The sequence below is a fragment of the Sminthopsis crassicaudata genome, chromosome 3 (assembly GCF_048593235.1).
Source record: "Sminthopsis crassicaudata isolate SCR6 chromosome 3, ASM4859323v1, whole genome shotgun sequence".
Classification (NCBI taxonomy): Eukaryota; Metazoa; Chordata; class Mammalia; order Dasyuromorphia; family Dasyuridae; genus Sminthopsis; species Sminthopsis crassicaudata.
Window position 1 is genome coordinate 342,419,507 of NC_133619.1, and position 20,607 is coordinate 342,440,113.

Here is a 20,607-nt window from a genome sequence, read left to right on the forward strand (position 1 = left end):
AGTGCTATAAAGCAGAATGAACAATAGGTCATTTACTTTGCCCTCAACTTGTTCAACTCCATACATGCTATGTTATTGTTTCCTTTGTCTGGTAAAGCCCAGCGCTTATGCAATCCTAACCATACTTTAAAAGTTAATTAAAATACACTTCCCTCCATTATTTTTTGATCTTTCTATATATGTCATTTCTCCCCCCCCCCAGCACACTTCACATACAAGCAAACTCATGCATTTATTGTACATGTATTATTATGATTATTATTTGTAGTTCATCATGAGAATATAGGCTTTATCAAAGCCAGGGACTTTGGCTTAGCTGAGTTTTCTATCTGCTCAAGGTCAAACACAATACTCTGCAGAGAGCAGGCGCTCTCTGCATAGTGAACTAAGAATCAAAAGATATTATGCTCCATGGTACAATGTAACACTTCACTGATCTATAAGTTTTTTTTTTAACCCTCTGTTGTTATCGCTCAACTCAAAAGCAAGTTTCAAGAAACTTGAAAGCACCGATTATTTTTATACACTCTTCTTTCATGTTTTTTATTTTAGTGATCTGCTCATACTAATTCTGTAAAGAACACTTGTACTTTTATTTGTCTTTACTTAAATTTTCCTGACATTAATAAATACATCTGAATAGGTGAATGAATAGTTCATGTTCAAGGAGTAATATCTTTTATTTATTCAGAAATTTTTTACTAGTGAAAAAAGACAGTTGCTTTCAACTACTGTACTGTAGGCAGTAAGAAAAAGACCAAAAATAGATGCAATACACAACATTGGGATTGCATGGCAACAAAGACTTTAAAGAAATTTCAAGCTTTTATTTTAGCAGAAAAAAATATATTAATGCATGTGATGATTCTAGCAAAATAAGTGCATCAGAAAACTTTAGTTTTGATATTAAGTTCCAAATCATAAAAATGACAAATTTAACCTAATTGCATAGTGCTGTTCTAGTGCAATTCATTGTAATAATAAGGTATAATAGACACTGCAAAATTTCTCCATGATCCCTGGTTAAATTCAGTCTTTCTTTTCCCTTAATTTTTCAATACTTTAGACCCAAGAGTTAATCTTAAATTAAAAACACCAATACCAACCACAACACAGAGATTTCACAGGATGCTATATTCCAAGTTAGTGGGGGTTGTTTAAAACAAAATTTAATTTGCATGGTACTAGCATATAGGAAAAAACAGTGAAATTTCCAATAAATTAATATAATTTCATTGAAGAGGGAAGATACTTTTCAAATTGTGTTTGTAATTTTCATGTGTCTGAAGTAATCTCCACAAAGACTTACACAGTTAAAGAGGAAAAATCAATACTTGGCTTTGAAAATGCTAAAAACAGATGTTTTAATGGAATTTCAAATTAAGACCTATACTGATCAAGCAGCAAGAAAGTTCTAAGGAGCTAAAAGGCAGAATTCCATTGCTCTTGAAACCAAATTTTACAATTTGGATTATTGTCCTATCCACTTAAGGTCTTGTTTTTAACTTTTTCATTTGTAAAGAAATATTATAAAGACAGTATTTCATATTCAAAGAACTATTCACAATCTTTATCTTAATATCACTTTTTTTTTTGGGGGGGAGGAAGTTTTTCAATATATCACATTGCTGTACCTCATTTATTCATCAAAGACCTTTTGCCACATGTAAAACTATTCAGATTCATCAGAACAATCAACCAGGAAGATTATTCCTGGTATTGTAAGGAGTTGAAAGTGCTTTAATGTTTTAAAAGTAATAGAAATATGGGGAAAAATCTGGCACCAGGGAAAGGTACCTTAATGCAATATGGAGGAAATTATATTCTCAATTTGTAGTTGGTTTTGATGATTTTGAAAATCTTTCTAAGAGTTTACCACAACATATAAAGTTTTACCCAAAGAATCAGGTGCTAATTAAGTTCTACAATATCCAAACCAGTAAACCAAAATGGATTATATTTTGGAAGTGCAAGAAAAGGAAATGAATAAGAGAAATCGATTCTAAACTATCTCTTAAAATTCATTTATAAAACTTTAAGTAACTTAAATTACTACACTGAATGTGTTTTAAAAGAATAAGATATAGAATTCTAATAGCAGTGAAATGTTTCTGAATGCCATTGCTTTCTACAAGAAAATCTACAAGGTCAGAATCAACCTGGATTTCTGTGGACAGCTTTTAAAAAATGAATTATTATAAAGCAATTCCAAGTTATTAAGAATCAACAAAAATAACTGAATTGTAGGTAGGGAAACAGCATTATTTAAATACTTCATTTTTGAAAAAGTTATTCTTAAAATAATTTGATAAAATAATATGTTTGTATGGGGTGACTGGGGAAGTTGGGATATTGCATCAGGAAGACTGGGTTCAAATTTCACTTCTAATACATACTGACTTTTCTAACTGAGCAAATCACTTACCCTCTCAGTGTTCTAAGAAATTCTATTAAGATTATAATTTGAAGAAAAAGTGTCAACCTGTACTGGTAGAAAGTTTCCTCATTCAAGAGTTTCCTCTATTAATGTAATCACAAGGTCTAGTCTGAATATCCACACATATGACTTCAAAGAAATGGAATGCAAATGACAGTGAATAAGGTATTAAAATTTAGGAGATACAAGAAGTTGAGCTGAGATCACAGGATTTATTTTCTATACGCATGACTTCGAAACTGTATTCCTCATGTCTTATTATTCAGGGGGAAGCTTTAAGTCCTTTTTTGTAACACTTGGTACTCCAACTTACCACAAATTAAGTACCTTTGTGCTCTGGATTTCTTACATTAAAATGTTAAGTATGACCAAAATAATGGAATTCTTTGCCTCATTCACAGCTTAGTTAGAATCATATCTCCCCCCCACCCCCAATTGGGATTAAGTGACTTACCCAGGGCACACAGCCAGGAAGTGTTGTGTCTGAGGTCACATTTGAACTCAGATCCTCCTGACTTCAGGACTGGTGCTCTATCCACTATATCAACTAGCTGCCCTGGGGGTGTTATCCTTATTGGGGGGGTGGGGGGGAAGAGAAGATTTATTCCTATTTCACTTTAATTCCTTCCTCCAATCTCAACCTAATAGTTGTTTTTGCATCTTTTCCCTACTGGTGCTCCTATATTAACAAGTTACAACTCTGGATTATTACCATCATCCACTTTCTCTGCTTCTATTTACAAGGTGCTAAGTGCAGATGGAGAAAGTTTCACAGAGGTGCTAACAAAAGTAGATTACAAACACTACTAGGGTTTTTTTTTTAAATTATGATTGTAACTTGTGTTTTTATGTTGCATTTTGAAAATAGTAAATTTACATAAACCCATGAAAAGAATGTCTATATGAAAAAGAAATTCCTGCAATCTTAAAAACTATATATATGAAAATGGGAATTATAAGACCAATATTAGTACAATGGGCAAATCATTTTGTGGTGACTCACTCCTACTACAGAACATTCTCCTATACTAACCCTCTTAGGCAATCTTCTAGACAATTAAAACTAATATGTAACATGTAACTATAGATTATATATAATAAAACTACATAAAAACTTTGTGAATTGACATAATTGCACAAGGGCATAAGAGATCATCACAAGGCAAAACATGTTGATTATAGGTAATGAAGCTTTATAAAAATAACGTGATGTTAGAAATCACTTTCACACTGCATTGAAGCTATAGAGGGAATACAAATTCATTCAAAAACCTATTAACCTAGCAAGATCAAAGACTGGAAGAAGATCTGCACTAACCATACCATTTCTTTTATCTTAGTTCCTCTAAGTATTTGTGTATTGCTCTGCTTTGGTGGATAGTTAGGATGTTTAGATAGAGTTTATATTGAAACAATGAGAAAGGAAATAGAAGGAGGAATAGAGTTCAAAGCTACCTTTGACATTATACAAAAGAAGTATCACAGGAGTCAATTTCTTTTTAAAATTACAATGAAAACACATAGATAGAATTCAGATAGTTCTTTTCATTATGAAAAGTGTTTATTGCATAGAAACCAGAGAACACAATATAATAATAATGATTACATAAAAAGTTGCTATGGTTTACAAATTGCTTTTACATACATTACCTAATGAACACAATTAATCAATGTGGTTAAATAAAATTAAAAAACAAAGCACTATAGTAGACTTTTATTGAAATGAAATGTTTCAACACTCCTAAGAAGAAATACTCTTGTTTCCTTGCTTGTTAGGGTATTCACTGTAATAGAGTTTTAATTGTAGGAAATGCATTTATCATGATGATAATTCTTACATATTTTCAGATCCAGTAGATACCCTCCTGCCATTGGAATATTGCTTCAGAAAACCTCTTCATCTAATACTTAGAACCAACATTAATATAATTATGGTCACAAAACTGATCTTGCCTTACCCATAAATATATCATTTAAAAAATTAGAATCTCAAATTTTCTTGTCTGATCAAAATCTAATTTTTCATCTCTCCTGAATTTTCCCACTTTCTGAACATATTTTTAGACCTTTAACCCCTCACGTATTTCTTAATGCTTTATTGGGCTCTTATTCCTATTTCACTTTAATTCCTTCCTCCAATCTCAACCTAATAGCTGTTCTTGCTTCTTTTCCCTACTGGTGCTCCTATATTGTAACAAGTTACAATTCTAGATTATTACAAGATGCTAAGTGCAGATGGAGGAAGTTTCACAAAGGTGTTGATAAGAGTAGATTACAAACACTACCAGAATGTATAGAAGTAAGGCAGTCCTTACATTCTTTCTGGACTCCTTATCTCACTTAGCCCTAAAGCTTCTGCAATCCTTTTCTCCCTTCTCAAGCTCTTATATTTTGCTTCTTTACTGAAAAAACTGAAACCACTGTAAATGAGATTTCTCTTTATTCTTTTCATCTCAAAATCCCTTAACATTCTCTCCCACTGTCTCCACTATTAAAATGTAGTCTCTGACAAAGTGGTAGTTTTTCGCTTTGCCAAGACCAACACCTCTCTGTGAGCACTTAAAACTTATCCCTTACATATTCTCGAGAAGTGTTGTCCTTAATCATCCCTTCTCCCACTAAAATTTTCAATCTCTTCATATCAACTGTTTTGAACTACTTTGAAATTTATGCAATTTCTTTTTTTAACTACAATGAAAACACATGGACAGAATTTATATTCTATATATTCTTAAGAAAAACCTTCAATAGACTGTACAATCCCCATGAAATCCCTGAAAATGTTCAGGGAGTTTGCATAAGAAAGAAGAAATACTTGCTCTCATTATTTCTTCCCTTTCATTGCACAATCCTGGCTTTTGACTTAATATCTGAACTGAAATTATTATCTCCAAAGTTGACAGTGATTTCTTAATCCAATGGTTTATTCTCAGTCATTAAGTCCTCAGCACTTAGCACAATGCCTGAAATATAGAAGGTGCTTAATAGATACTAGTGAATTAATTATATTTGCTACATTTGCCATTGTTGACCACCTCTTTTCCTGTATGTTCTTTCCTCTTTTGCTTTTTATGACATCATTTTTTCCAGGTTCATTTATCTTTAAAAAAATTTTTTCTTTTCTGTTCAAGATTATCTCCCTCTCTTTCTCTTAAAAGGGCAACAAAACAAAACCTATTATAAACCCTATAGGTATGCGAAATAAATTCTGTAATTAACTATATTAAGTAATAACAATGAAAGAAAAAGTCAAAGAAAAGAATTTATGCTTCAATCTGCTCTGACTTAATCAGTTCTCTAATAGGAAGTGAAAAATATATTTCATTATTTGTCTTTTGAAGGCGTGGTTGGTCACTGTGCTGATCAGAATTACTAAGTTTTTCTAAATTGGTAATCTTTACAATATTGCTATTACTGTATAAATTATTCTCCTAGTTCTGTTCCCTTCATTTTGCCTAAGTTCATACAAATCTTTCCAAGTTTATTTAAAACTGAAATAATTTCCCACAGTACTTCATCACATTCACATGTCATAATTTGATATTGTTTTAAGTGATGTGCACCCATGCTTGAAAGTTCAAATTCATTGTCAATACAAAGAGTTGGAAATAATATTTTTATATATCTTTGAATCTTTCCCTGTTTGTTCCCTTTACATTTTAAGCCTTTTTAGGATAGTTTCAAACAATTTTCTATAAATGTTAGATTAGATCACAATTCTAACACTACTTAGTTACCATGTATCTGTTTTCCTACAACTCTTCCAGCACGTAACATTGTTCTTTTTGGTCTTCTTCACGGATTTGTTGGGTTGATTGACATAGTATCAGCCATCTTAATTCACCTTTCTCTAATTTTGTGTGTGTGTGTGTGTGTGTGTGTGTGTGTGTGTGTGTGTGTGTGTGTGTGTGTGTAAATGTGATTCAGTTTCATCTGATCTTAGAAATAACTTTTATGGCATAAACTTGTAGCAAAGATTTTCCCCTTAATTTTCTGCTTTTCTTTAAATTTCATCTATACTGCTTTTTATTTTTGTGCAAATCCTTTTTAATTTAATGAAATAAAAATTATCCATTTTACCTTCTTTGAACATTTACTGTTTAACTAGTAATGAACTCTTACTTATACCTAATATGTCACTTTGAAGCATTTCTTAGAACATGGTATAAGACGCTGGTCTATGTCTACTTTCTGCTGAACCACCTTCCAATTCTCTCAACAGTTTTTGTCAAATAAAATGTTCCTGTTTCAATGCTACTCTGCTAATTTGTTTCTAAATATTGGTTACTTAAATCTATTTCACTTAACTAATACATCAAATCTGTTTGATGATTATGGTTTTGCATGAGATCTGGTAATACCAGACCTCCTTTCTTTTCATCTTTTTTTCATTTTATCTTGTGATGTTCTTCACTTATTTTTGTTCCTCCAGGTTAATCTTGCCATTAATTTTTTTAGCTCTACAAATTTAGATTTGTATGGAACTTAAATTAATTTAGGTACTTTTATCACTAATATACCATTCTGACTTATCCATGGGCAATTTTTGTTTATTTGCTTAAGTCTTTGTGTTACACTATTTTGTAACTGTATTCATAGGCTTCTTGTATATGTCTTGGCAGGCAGAGTGATCTATAATGACATGAAATTTCTTTCTCTTGCTGGATTTTGATGGCAACATACATAAATAAGAATGATTTACATAGCTTTATTTTATGTCCTGAAACTGCTTTAGCAAGTTTTTGAAAACATTTTTTTTTTCTGTTTCACTCTTGATATTATTGGAAAGGTTTTTAACTTATCCCATTAGAGATATTTATTCTTGATTTTAAATAGATATTAGTTTAAGAAAAGTTCCATTTATCCAACCACATTTAAGAGGATATATTTTGTCAAAAAAATTTCTCTATATCATTTGAAATGATCAGATAGCTTTAGTATTTTTGTTACTGACAATGGTCAGTTATGTTTTAATTTTCATATTTAAATATGGACTTAGATTGGAATACCTGATATAAATGTAGCCTGGTCATGGTGTGTGATCTTACTGATATATTACCAGTTTTCTTCTTAAAAATTTTGTATTAATATTTATTAGGGAAATTGGTCTATAGTTTTTATTCTCTATTTTAATTATCTCTGTTTTAGATATTAAGATCATCTTTGTGCCATAAAATAAATTTGGTTATCTTTTTTTAAAGATAGGTTTATTTAAGAATTCTATTTTCTGTTCAACTAATCTAGGAAATTTATATTTTAAAAAATATTCACCCATTTCATTTTGATTATCAGTTTTATTGGCATATAGTTAGGTAAAATAACAATTGTTTTAATTTCTTTTTTATTTTCATTTTTAACGTAGATAATTTGGTTTTTTTGGCTTTTTATTTTAAATCAAATTAGTTAAACCCTCAACTTTACACATTATTTCAATTTTAAAACTGTTCACTTTTGCTATCTCTTATTTTCAGGATTTTTCTTTTGCAATTTTTAAATTTGTTAGTTTTCTAGTTTAGCTGAATAGCAGATTTGTTAATCAACTCTTTTTTTCATGAAAGATTTTCTGTTAGTTCAGTTTTGGCTGTAATTCATGAATTTTGTTATGTTGTGTCACTATCTTTAACAAAATTATTTTCTGTGATTTGTTCTTTGACCCATTCAAAATTTTGAATTAAGTTGGTTTCAAAGGCCATTTTTTGAAATTAATTTTTATTGCACTGCAGTGGGAAAAAGATACATGTACTATTTCTGCATTTGTTTCTGAGTTTTTCATGTCTTAATAAATGGTTGGGTTTTTTTTTTTCTTTCCCTTTTTTTGCGTGAAGATGCCATATACATTTGAGAACACTACTCCTATCCTTATTCAATATTTTCTAAATACTACTTCTATTCTCAATGAACGTTCTCTAAATTCAGAACCAACTTTTCTAAAATTCTATTCAGGTTGTGATACTTCTTTCTCAGTTATTATTATTTTTTTGTTTGATTTATCTAGATCTGAGAGAGTTAAACTCAGGTCCCTATAGTGATAGATAACTGTTTATTACTTCCAGTAATTTATTTTACTTTTCCTTTAAAACTGAGATGTTATGCTATTTGGTGTATATACAAACATACACACACACACACATATACACATATATATTCAGCATTGCTATTAATTCATTATTTATAATACCTTTTAGTAAAATGAAGTTTTCCAGTTTATCTTTTGTTGAGACCTATTTTTTGTTTCCTTTTTTTTTTTTTTTTTTTAAATATCTTGATTATTAGCTCCCTGCCTAAACTTCAGCTGAAGCATAATAGGGTCTGATTTAACCCCTAATTTAACTGTGTTACTTCCTGTATCAAGTGTACTGGATTTTAGCTTCTAATTCCTTCTGCTCCTCTTCTATTTTATGGATAAGAGATTCATCCCAATCACATTATGATTGTTATATTTCTCTTAATCTTATTGTCTTAGGTTTTCCTAATCCTTTTCCCCTATCTTCTTTAAGAGTCTGTTTTGCTTCTGACTAATGACTCCTTTATTAATATACTCTCTCTCTCTCTTTTCCCTTCCTTCTTTTCTCCTTTCTAATTCCTTGTTTGTAAGATACATTTCTGAACTGAACTGTGTTTGTATTGAATATTCTTCCCTCCCTGGAACAATTTAGATGAGAATGAAACCCAATTGTTAACCACTGCTTTCCCTCCCTTTCCCTCCTGCTTCTTACACTGTATAAACTCTTCCTTACCCAATGCATTTTTGGAGATAAATTTTCTTTGTTTCCTCTCCTAGTTATGAGGTCACATTCAAAAGAAAGACCCTAAGACTCCTTGTGATAATATAATTCTAAGGGATAACATGGTGGTATCTCCCAATGTAAGAATCTAAGCAGTTTAACCACCTTTAATCTTTTATGATTTCTCATTCATTCATGTCTTTTTATGCTTTTCAAGTGTTATTTCTGAATCTCAATTTTTAAATTCAATATTTTCATCAGCAATGCTTGAAATCGCTGTTTTCATTAAATATCAGTTTTTCCTCCCATTAAGTATAAACTCCAGTTTTGATTGGTATGTTATTCTTGCTTGTAATCTTAGCTCTTTTGCATTCCGGAATATCAAAGTACATGCAGAATTTTCTGCTTGGCCTGGAAATTTTGGACTTTGGCTATAATGTTCCTGAAAGTTTTCTGGGTTAGCAAAATGAGTAATTATGACTTTTTCTTTGTTTCTCTTTTTTAGATTATTGTGGAGGAGGTATGCTTGCAAAATGATGAGAGGTATAAAGTGATTTCCTTGCTGAAATGAGGGCCAACTGAAATTCTATAACACAAATTTGAAGTAGACTCACCATGGCTTAATGATTTTTTTCCCTAGCTCTGTTCAGCATCATATGAATTGAAGAGAAGGCAGAAGAAAATGTGAGTAATCCAAGAATGGGGGTTTGGCAAGGGAAAAAGAAGGCAAGAGATTTCTAATATGAAAATGAAGAACTGAACTAGTATATGAAGAAGTCCAGATGTTGAGAAAGGAAGAGTGTAACAAGTGCAGAGGACTTGGTGGCATGACAAAGAATTGAAGGTTATAGGCACTGGAGGCTATGGGGCAGATGAAGAACAGTACTGAAGGTCAAAACACAAGAAAATGGAACAATACAAGATTATTATCTGAGAAAGCTATTGAAGAGTTTATGAACATGGACTGGGAAACCTATGGGAGTTGCCAAGATCAAGGGCATGACTTATTCTTTGTATAGTTGAGGTACAATGGAGAAATAGGTCAAAAATTAAGTAGAGTAAGGAAATGAGAGGTTAAATTACTTGAGGGACTCTTATTATATATGCTGATATCTTCAGATATGAGGCCAAAGGCTAAGGTGGAGAGAAAGATTGTGAGCCAGATATTGAACTCTGAGGAAAAAATAAGAGAGTTCCTGTAGGATAAGTAAATAACAGCTACCAGAATCCTGAAGTGATAAAATTGAACTGAATGAATGTCACAATAGAGGCTGAGTGAGGGAACTAGAGTGAGATAATGGAATGGAAGTGCTAGCAAAGACCAAGATATTGGGTTATATGAGTAAAAATATAACTGAAATCAGAAAAGCTGGGCATGGCTGCAGTGTTATCAGAAGGCAGAGAGTATCACCAACAGCTCTAAGATGAAACAATGGGAAAGTAAACTGTTTAAAGATGAAAGCAACTACTAGGATCTTTTCTCTCAAAGTACCCTATTATTTAGCTACTTACTGTTTGTTTTTATTTATTAACTTTATATTTATCCTACATATGCATATATTTTATATCACTCAATTAGAATGTAAGTTTTAGTGTACACATTTTTATCTGATACCTAATAAAAGTTCATAGTAAGTATTTAAGAAATATTTGTTGATTGATTATGCAAAAAATAATTTAATTGTGTCAAAAAAATACTAATTTTTTGGTAGAAACTTCCATGCAATATTTGGGGTTGTTCAAGTCATTTTCAGTCATGCATGATTCTTCATGATGCAATTTGGGATTTTCTTGGCAGAGACTGGAGTGGATTGCCATTTCTTCTCCAGCTCAATTTACAGATGAGGAAATTGAGGCCAACAAGGTTGCCCAGAGTTATACACAGCTACTAAATGTCAGAGACTGGATCTGAACACAGGAAAAGAACCTTTCTGCCTCTAAGCTGAACATTCTATCTGTGCCTCCTAGCTGTAACTACTTAAAACTGATGAAATAAAAATACTTTAACTTCTTTCTTTTGCTGAAAACTACCAGTATTATTAAATACTCTAAGTTTTATATTGGGGCAGTTAGAGGGTGTAGTGGAGAGGATGCCAGGCTTGGAGCCAGGAAGATCTGAGCTCAAATCCAACCCCAGATACTTACTAGCTACCTGACCCTGGGCAAATTACTTAACCCTGCTTGCCTCAGTTTCTCCATGTGTAAAATAAACTGGAGAAGGAAATGGGAAACTACTCTAGAATCTTTGCCAAGAACACCACAAATGGAGAATGGAGACATGAAAAGTTGGACATGACCAATTAACAACAAAAGCACATTATTAAAATAGCTATCATATTAGTTTTTAGTATTTCTTTAAATGTGGTAGTTTATACATACCAAGCATACTAAATCTCTGTTTTTAAAAAGATTAATTAACTTTGTTGACTATTTATCAAATTCCCTTGAAAGTCAAACAGCTTAGTTTACCAAAGTCAAACACTGAGTACCTGCCCAGTTTCTAACCTGTTCTGGCATAGCTCCATGCTCAATTCCAGTCCTCAATAATCTGTAGCAGTTACCAAATAGATCCCATTTTGTAAGGTCATGAGCACTGAAAAGAAAAAAGGTAGGAGGAAAAAGGTATTAAATTTACTTTTGGAGGAAAAAAGTAAATGAAATACTAGGTTATGCTTCAATGATAAGAAAAATATGGTAATATGATTTGCAAAGATAAAAAACCTTCTGGTAATGGAAATGCTAAGTCAAAATGATCAAAATATCTAAAAAAAACTTAGAAATTTACTTTAAAGTGTCCCCCCCCCCAATTCTTTTTAAGAGAAACAGAATATGTTCAATGCATTCTTTAAAAAAAAAATTAATAGAAAACATAAATTTCTATCCTATAAATACAATTGTGGATAGACTACTGCATCTATTAGAAAAAGATCAGGTATGTTCATCTGAAAAAATTATGAAATCCATGTTGGGAAGAGAAAAGTTTTAGAATGAATTGGGACCCAGTTAAAGTTAGTAAAGCCAAGTGCATATATGTTAATGTCAAGATGAGGGTTCAAAGGGAAATGAAGTAACAGAATCAAAAGGGAAAGAATATTTCCCCAAGATTTGAAACTGCCAATTTTGCTAGGAAATGAACCATAAAAGGAAAGCTTAATATAATACATTTAACAAAAGCAGTTTAAGGTATTCCTTGGTATTAACAAAAAATATAGTTACAGATAAGGTTTCTTGAGTAGAGGAAAATCTCCTGATAGGTGTCCGCCCCATCTCCTCTACACTTGTATTATATATTAGTCTAGAGGTTTCTAACACCCAAAGGAACATTAAAAGAAAAAAAAAGTGTAAGATTTAAAGAGGAAAAAGTAAAGAAGGTATTTGGATAGTCCATGGATATACTTAAGCAAATAGAAAATGTAACATGCCATGTTGGCGACAAAGACAAGAGTAGGGGAAGGAAAGATAGGTGAACTGAAGCAGAGATGGAATAAGTAAGAAAGAAAAAATATAGCTATAGACACACACAAAAAAATGGAAAAATGAACATGAAGAAAAGAGACATACTGATACAGAAAAAGGAAAAAAAAACTTGCTGGGGAAAGTGAGACAACAAGGCTTATTAGGTACAGTGTGTGTTAATAGCTCTTCAATTTACTTGGACTATAGACATGATAAATGGTCACTAAATTCAAAATGCCTACAAGCTAATAATTTGGTTCTAGTTGAACAAAGAGGAATTATTTCTGCAATGTTTTTCTTTCCTCTATTTCTAAACTGTGAACTTTTATTTAAAAGAAAAAAGAATTAAAAATTTTCCTTCTATTAAAAAGAAATCAAAGATAAAAAAGGACTGATATTTCAAGAGCTCTTTTTCTTTTTCTTTTTTTTTTTTTTGGTGAGAAAACCAAGGGGACACCAATCTACTGTAAAACAGCTGAACAAATCATGCCATTTGAATATAATGGAATATCAATAAGTCATAAGAAACAATAAATATTTGCTTTTAGAGAAAACTGGGAAGACATGAACAAACCGATGCAGAGCGAAGTGAACAGAACCAAAAGAATTATTTGTACAATTACAATGCAAATCCCCCCCAAAAAACCAAAAACACCCAAGAACAATTTTCAAAAGTTTTAAGAAACTTTGAAAAACACAATAACTAATCATGATTTCAGAGGGCTAATAAGGATATTCAATTCTTCACAGAGATATGATAGATGAAAGATATAGAACCAAACATGTTTTAAAAAGTGGCCAGTGTGGAAACTTTATTTGTTTGGCTATGCATATTTATCAAGTGAGGCTTTTTTTCCTTTTCTTTTCCTCTCCAATGGATGTACAGATGGGGAAGGTTTGATAAAAGAGAAAATAAGTGTTATTTTGAAAGTTTAATTCAATAAGACTGAAAAAAAAAGTATCCTTCTAAAACTTTTTAATGGTGTTACACATTTATCAACTGATTGAAAGTCTTTATAATATGTAGAAGCCAACAGATTGACTTAGCTTAGTTCTTTTTTTAAAAAATTTTCATTTCATAGTACCTGAAAGCTACAATTTGAAATTGACATTTAATAAAAAGTTTGAACCTTATTTTTCCAATTTAAATCTAGATTTTAGGTCTTGGGGTCTCTCAGTTACTAACACATCATGGGACCAAAAATCTCTATCACTATATTCTCCTCTCTCCTGCCCCAATAAAACAAAACAAAACAAAACAAAACAAAAAAAAAAAAAAACACCAAGAAAAACTTAAGAATCATAAAATTTACAAGTTGAATGGATCTTAAAGATCACTGGAAGGAATTGAGGTCCAAAGAGTTTACAGGCCAGGAATCTAGCCTAGATTTTCTGATTCCAAACTGTGCCTACTACACAATGGTTTAAAATTTTACTAAGTTTTATTGCTATTTTAAAAATATGGCCAAAACTGTCATTTTTGTCTACCCAACTCTTCTTCTTTTTTAAATATAAGATTTGTAGGTTGAAAAATGTTGTATACTGGCTTGAAATTTTTGAAATAACTGAATACTGAGCCATTTTGTAGAATTTAATGGACTTAGAGCTAGAAGAACTTAAAAAAAAATTATCTAATCTTCTCAGTTTTATACATAAGGACTAAAGAAATTAAAGTCTAGAAAATTGAAGTTATTTGTCCAATGATATTCATCTTCCCTAAAGAAGATTCAAATTAAAATATGCAAAACCAATGGATAAAAACTCTGTGTGTGTGTGTGTGTATGTGTGTGTGTGTGTGTGTGTGTGTGTGTGTGTGTGTGTGTGTGTGTGTGTGTGCATAAAATCTATTTTGATTCACACTGTGCAGGGACAATCTCAATTCATCTCTCTTGTTCTAGCATATCTTTCATTACATCAACCTTAATAAGATGACTTACTTGTGAAAAGAAGTCAATCTCTTTAGTGTTGAGAGAACATTATAAATATCATCATCATCAGCTTCTTCTCCCTATAAGTAAAATAAAACAAAACTTATTACAATGGAATTTTCCCTTTATGAACAGGTTAAAATAAAGTAGAAAAGCCTTAGATATATAACTGTAAAAACTTTCAGTTCCTTTTATATATGTAAAGTAAGATTAAACATTTTCCATCTAAATTAAAAACACATACATATATATTATTATCTTGGCCTTCCTGGCCAAGAGAAGAAATAACAAATATCAAGAAGTTATCAGTCAAGAAAAAAAATTTTTTAATGAAAATAAAAATAAAGTATGAATTACACTTATTTTTAGGTACATCATTGTTAGTAAAATTTAGGGCAGTTAATATTTCTATAGGCTAGTTGAATAACTGCTTGCAAATCTATCTTAACTAATCATAAAACAAAGTCAAAATAAATATGGTTTGACTTAGAAAACAAAACAAAACCAAAAAAAACAAAACAAAACAAAAAAAAAAACCAACCTCTTGCAAAAGATCTTCAACAGAATGGTTAAATCTGTCTACAAATTCATCAATCAGTTGGCTCCGCGCTATATCAACACGATTTTGGATTGTATATTCTTCACTACATAAGATGCTGTAAGTTTTACTGCAGGCTTCTAGAACATCTGATTCTACATGTTTCTCCACAACAAATTTAATTTGCTTCAATAAGGCATCCAGATGCTGGAAAATGAAAAGAATAATTTGAGATATTGCTCTAAGTACAAACCATGAATAATCAAAAGGAAAATCATTATCCTTTACTAAATAAATCCATATTACTATTTAGAAATATTATCAAATTAATACAATTAAATTTTGTTGCAGAATCTAGTCCTACCTTTTCCATTCTGCCTGTGCTGTAGATTTCTAGGTCAAAATACTGTGGAATCTGAAGCAGGTTAGCTACCTTCTCGGCATCAGCAGAATACTAGAAGGAATGAACACATACAAATAATATTATTAAAAAACTATAAAAAGAATGAACTGAACATCTAATATGCTTTCAAAGACTTTACCTTTGACAGCAACATAGGAAGTGCAATAATAAAATGTTCAGTCAGTTTGTTTCTATCATCAATTTGAGTTTTTCTTTCTTTGGCAGTTAGCACCTGGAAAATAAGTATAAAAAACATTAAAAATAGTAAGAATTTCACTTGTTAATTTTGAAGTCTAAAATTAAAACTAATCAGTTATTTTTAGACATTAAAGTTGGAACCAGGATTGGAATTTTAAAATAATTAATGATTCAAGAAATTCACTCACCAAATTACAGTGATGAGGAAATTAAAAATAATGTCTAATATGGGAGTTTAGCAGAAAAACAGAAACCTGACTTCTATGTTGTATATACCCAATTTTAAATATATTCACATTTACAAAAATGCAGCCATTTATATCTATTAAATAGCTGCTGACTCAGGAATTGAGATTGAACAAAAAAAAATATAAGGGAAAACTTTATGAAAATGATGTTATAAAGACAAAAAAAATTGGTCCCCAAGGATAGATACTTTTCCTACTTTGATAACTTGAACTCCAAGAAAAATTAACAAAATTTCCAAAATAAAAAACAAACCTCTCCTGAAGGCCCTACTTTCTTTCCTATGTGTTGTATCTAGTTTCCTAATAAGTTATAATTTTTAATTATGTAATTAAATTTAGGTATATTTTATTTATTTTTTTTTTATTTTTTTTTTATTTTATATATATATATATTTTATAATATTATCCCTTGTATTCATTTTTCCAAATTACCCCCCCTCCCTTATTCCCTCCCCCCGACGACAGGCAATACCATACATTTTACATGTGTTACAATATAGTCTAAGTACAATACATGTGTGTGAATTTAGGTATATTTTAAAAAGTTATTTTGTGAGTAGAGATAATGACTTGGTATTGCTTCAGCTATTCTACATGGTTCCCCAGGTCATGAATTGCAAACTTTTTTTCATAAATTTAGACATGGATTTTAAACTTATTGTTTTATTCTAATTAGTAAAATGATCTAGCTAAATGAATTAAATGGCAATACTATTTAAGAATAAAATATAGGCCACATTAAAGGAATATTTTGCTCAGAGTACACTTGCTTCCATTTTGAAATTGCTAAAGTCCATAGTCTATGAAACAGGAATATATTACCTTTAAACTGCCTTTTGGTACAAGGGAAAACTAGTACTACAATTATACATTTGGTGGTAGGGAGATGGGGAAGGAGAATGAGAGTGAATATTGTACTTTGACATACTTGGAATACTGTCTTTGGAGGCTCCAATTATTTTGTTCCATTTTTAAGCAGCTATAAAAACCTTCCTTCCTCTTCAGCCTATTTTCAGATGGGTTCCTACTGGACAGACGTTTTCATCTCATCTTTATACTTGGAAACAATAATCTTACATTGCAGATTCCCCTCTTGCTGCATCTGTTTTAGAAGCAGAGATGGGATTGTGGCTGCCAAATTTAGTACGTGTCAGACTATTAATAGAAGTTCATTTCATGCTTATATTTGACCTTTATGGTAAGCAATGTGTTGAATTAAACGCTTTCTTTTATGCCTTCTGAGATGAGAGTGTCAACAACTAACAACTCAAGAACTTATTAGATGCTCTACTTTAGTATGAATGAATTTGGGAAATACAAATAAATGAGGGGATGAAGATGGTAAATTTAAAGCTGGAAGGGACCTTTAAAGACTTTTTAGTTGATACTCATATTGTAACATGGAAAACAACAGCTTAAAGCCTGAGAGGCTCAGTGGTTTGGCTAAGGAAGCAAAAGTCAGGGTAGAGAAAGTTTGAGCCTTGGTTCTTTGACTCCAAATCCATTCTTTGCTTCATTCTGCTGTGCTGCCACTATATATATAGATATAGATATATATATCTATATCTATATCTATCTATCTATCTATCTATCTATCTATCTATCTATCTATCTATAGAGTGAAAAAAAAAAGAGGAAGGATGAAGGGGAGAGAAGAGAAAAAAGAAGACAAGAGAAGAGAGAGGGAATCTTAGGAAATCTTCGTGTTTTTAATCTATTCTCTAGTATACTTCTATAACAACATTAATTTATCTTTCCTTTTGAAGTTGTTTTCCATAATTTTTACACTGCTAGGTTTGATCATTTTTATAAACATATTTAATCACTTATAATTCTGTTACTTCATCATTTTTATTAAGAACAATTCTTTTGTATTGAGAGTATATTCTTGGGGCAGCTAGGTGGTGCAGTGGATAGAGCACCAGCCTTTAATTCAGACACTTAACACTTCCCTAGCTGTGTGACCCTGGGCAAGTCACTTAACCCCAGCCTCAGGGGAAAAAGAAAAAGAGTATATTCTTTTCTTATTGAGTCTCATTCATGATTCTATCTAATCAAGTATTAGTGATATTTATACATCATTTACAATCACATTATATCTTAAATCTTGGTACTTCACTAATTGAAAGTTTAAGTTTACTTTGCTACTAACACAGCTAGGTGGTATAATAGATCTATCTGTACACTAAGTCTGAAGTCAGGAAGACATGAATTTAAATTCTGCCTCAGACACTTAATAGCTGTATAATTGGACAAGACTTCTATCTGCCTGTTATCCTTCTGTGAAATAGGGATAACAATATCTACTTTCCCAGGTTGTGTGTAAAGCTCAAACAAGAGAATAATCATGAAGTGTTCAGCACGGTTCCTAATACACAATAGATGCTATATAAATATTAGCCATCATCATCATCCTTTGATTTTGAAATATGTTTCAATTTTCTTCAGTCATTAAATTTCACATGAATTAGCAGAAGGTAGCAATATTTTAAAATTCTGGCTCCTTGCTCTATACATGTGTTCAGCATACACAAAAATCTTCACACCTCTTAGGAAACAAGCCAGGATGAAGTAGCATTTCTTCTTTAAGGGTCTAGTAATGTGTGAAATTTGTGAAAAACTACTTAGTTTTGGAAAACATAAGATATTGCTTCTGAAAAATACAAACAAGAGCATCGTATTTATATGACTCTAGATAAACAGAATTTCTTCACAAATACTCCTCAAAATGTTTTCCTTTATTTCTTTATGGACATTTTTTCCCCTCAAACTAAAAACCAACCCTCCTTTCTACTAAGACTCTCTAAGGAATATAGAGGTATTTCTCAGGCCACTGTACACTGAAGAATAAAATCCACTGATATACAATATTGAGATCATAGTATGCAGCAACAGAAACATGCCAAATGCCCTCCAAGGCAGTGCAAAGTACTCTTAGTGTTCATTGTAACTATAAAACAGACTTTTTTGCAGCCAAAAGATATAAAGAATCTTGAATCACATAGCTGATAAACAGGCAGATAGATGCCTTTAAGTTTCAAATTTCACACAAATTCCTTTTAAATCCTATAACACATCTTCATACCTGTGCAAATGTCCAATGGAATTCCATGATAAAGAGTTAAAAATACAATCTGAAACTTGAAAAGAAAGTAGAGTTTTTCCTGGAAAGCTCATCACTCTTGGAGAGAAATTAACAGCTTACTCCAATGCCCATTATCCAGATAAAAAATGGGATTCAACACTTAACTGTATATCTAGTGAACATCTCTGGAAATCCTTTTTCTTTTTTTTTTTCTTTTTGGGGGGCTGAATTGCTTTAATCCTTAACTATTGTTCTATTTTATTCACCTCTATTCCTATCTTCCCCTTGCCACTCTCTTGAGTGGACATAATTATAGGGGCACGCGCGCGCGTGTGTGTGTGTGTGTGTGTGTGAGAGAGAGAGAGAGAGGTGGTCAAGGAATAATCATGCCATCTTTAAGGAAGCATTTTGTTTTGATTATCAATTTAAAATGGAAATTTTCAGTAACTTATATTTCTTTCATTTTTGAAACAAAAACCACAAACCAGCAAATAAATAGCTTTTAGTGTGTGTGTGTGAAATCCTCAATAATTTGCTATGTGGGTCAGTGTGTTTCAAGAGAAAAAAGTTTCTCTAATCATGACCTATGTGACCTATCACAGCTATCATAAAAATATGATATTTATTTGCTTCTTTCTTTTTCAACATGCAGATCCGTTGAATGTTTCTGGAATTGCAATTCTTCTCTAAGAATTCTCTTCCCAAGAAGCAGTTTATCATAATAAGAGAACTGAGTTGGAGGCAGTAAAACCTGGGTTTCAATATTGTCACTAAGATTTACTAGTTTTTACTCTGGGGAAGGTCCTGGAATAATTCTTTCTAATCCTGCACAAATAGGGAATGATACCACAATGACAGTTTTCCTAAACTCTCCCCAAATTATTATGCTATAAAACTGACCAGCTTATCTAATTTAAAAACTGTCTTGCTGAAGAAGCAATCCTTTGATTTTGCAATCTAACACTAACAGAAAATACTAGATTTTTTTTTACTGCCACTCTTTGGCTTTATTTACATGGAACTTTATCTTAAGTTCCTGAGTAAAACAGATGATTGGATTTCATCTCAATCACATATACCTATGCGACCCCAGGAAAATTGCTTATGTCTCTTTGTCTGAGTCTTCATCTACAAAATAGGGATAATAGTAACAACTACTTTATGTTGTAGGAATCAAATGAAGAAATACATAATATGCTGCATACATTAAGTGCTTTATAAATGTTAGCTCTTACTATTAATGTTCTGAAAACTTCTAAGTTTGTATTAGATCATTTTACAGTGTGAAATGATGACCCACAAACTCGATATATATTGCTTTGCACATCTTGAGGGAAGAAGTCTACATATTTGTACATTTCCCTTGATATTAGATCATTGTTAAATATTTATTGAGAATTAAATCATTGTAATATTTTGCAAAAACCACTACTCTATGAATCAGTGTATTTGGATTCACAGAATCAGATATTTAATGCTGGATGCAATCTGTAGTCTAGATGAGATGATTAAGGGGCAGGAGTAAAGTAATTTGCTGAAGCTCAAGCAGGTAGCAAGTGTCAGGGTTGGGATCTGAATCCAAATCGAGG

At 31.4% G+C, this 20,607-nt stretch overlaps 1 protein-coding gene across 3 annotated transcripts in view; it reads right to left on the reverse strand.

Annotated features, from left to right (window-relative positions):
• Positions 1 to 20,607, reverse strand: part of STAG1 (STAG1 cohesin complex component) — a 318,115-nt gene that overhangs the window by 44,516 nt on the left and 252,992 nt on the right. For all 3 annotated transcript variants that reach the window (XM_074301602.1, XM_074301601.1, XM_074301603.1), the window contains 5 exons: positions 15,627 to 15,719; positions 15,449 to 15,538; positions 15,088 to 15,291; positions 14,556 to 14,626; positions 11,668 to 11,755 (listed from right to left, as the gene is read on the reverse strand). In XM_074301602.1, coding sequence (XP_074157703.1) covers positions 11,668 to 11,755; positions 14,556 to 14,626; positions 15,088 to 15,291; positions 15,449 to 15,538; positions 15,627 to 15,719 — 546 coding nt within the window. The remainder of the gene's footprint in view (positions 1 to 11,667; positions 11,756 to 14,555; positions 14,627 to 15,087; positions 15,292 to 15,448; positions 15,539 to 15,626; positions 15,720 to 20,607) is intronic.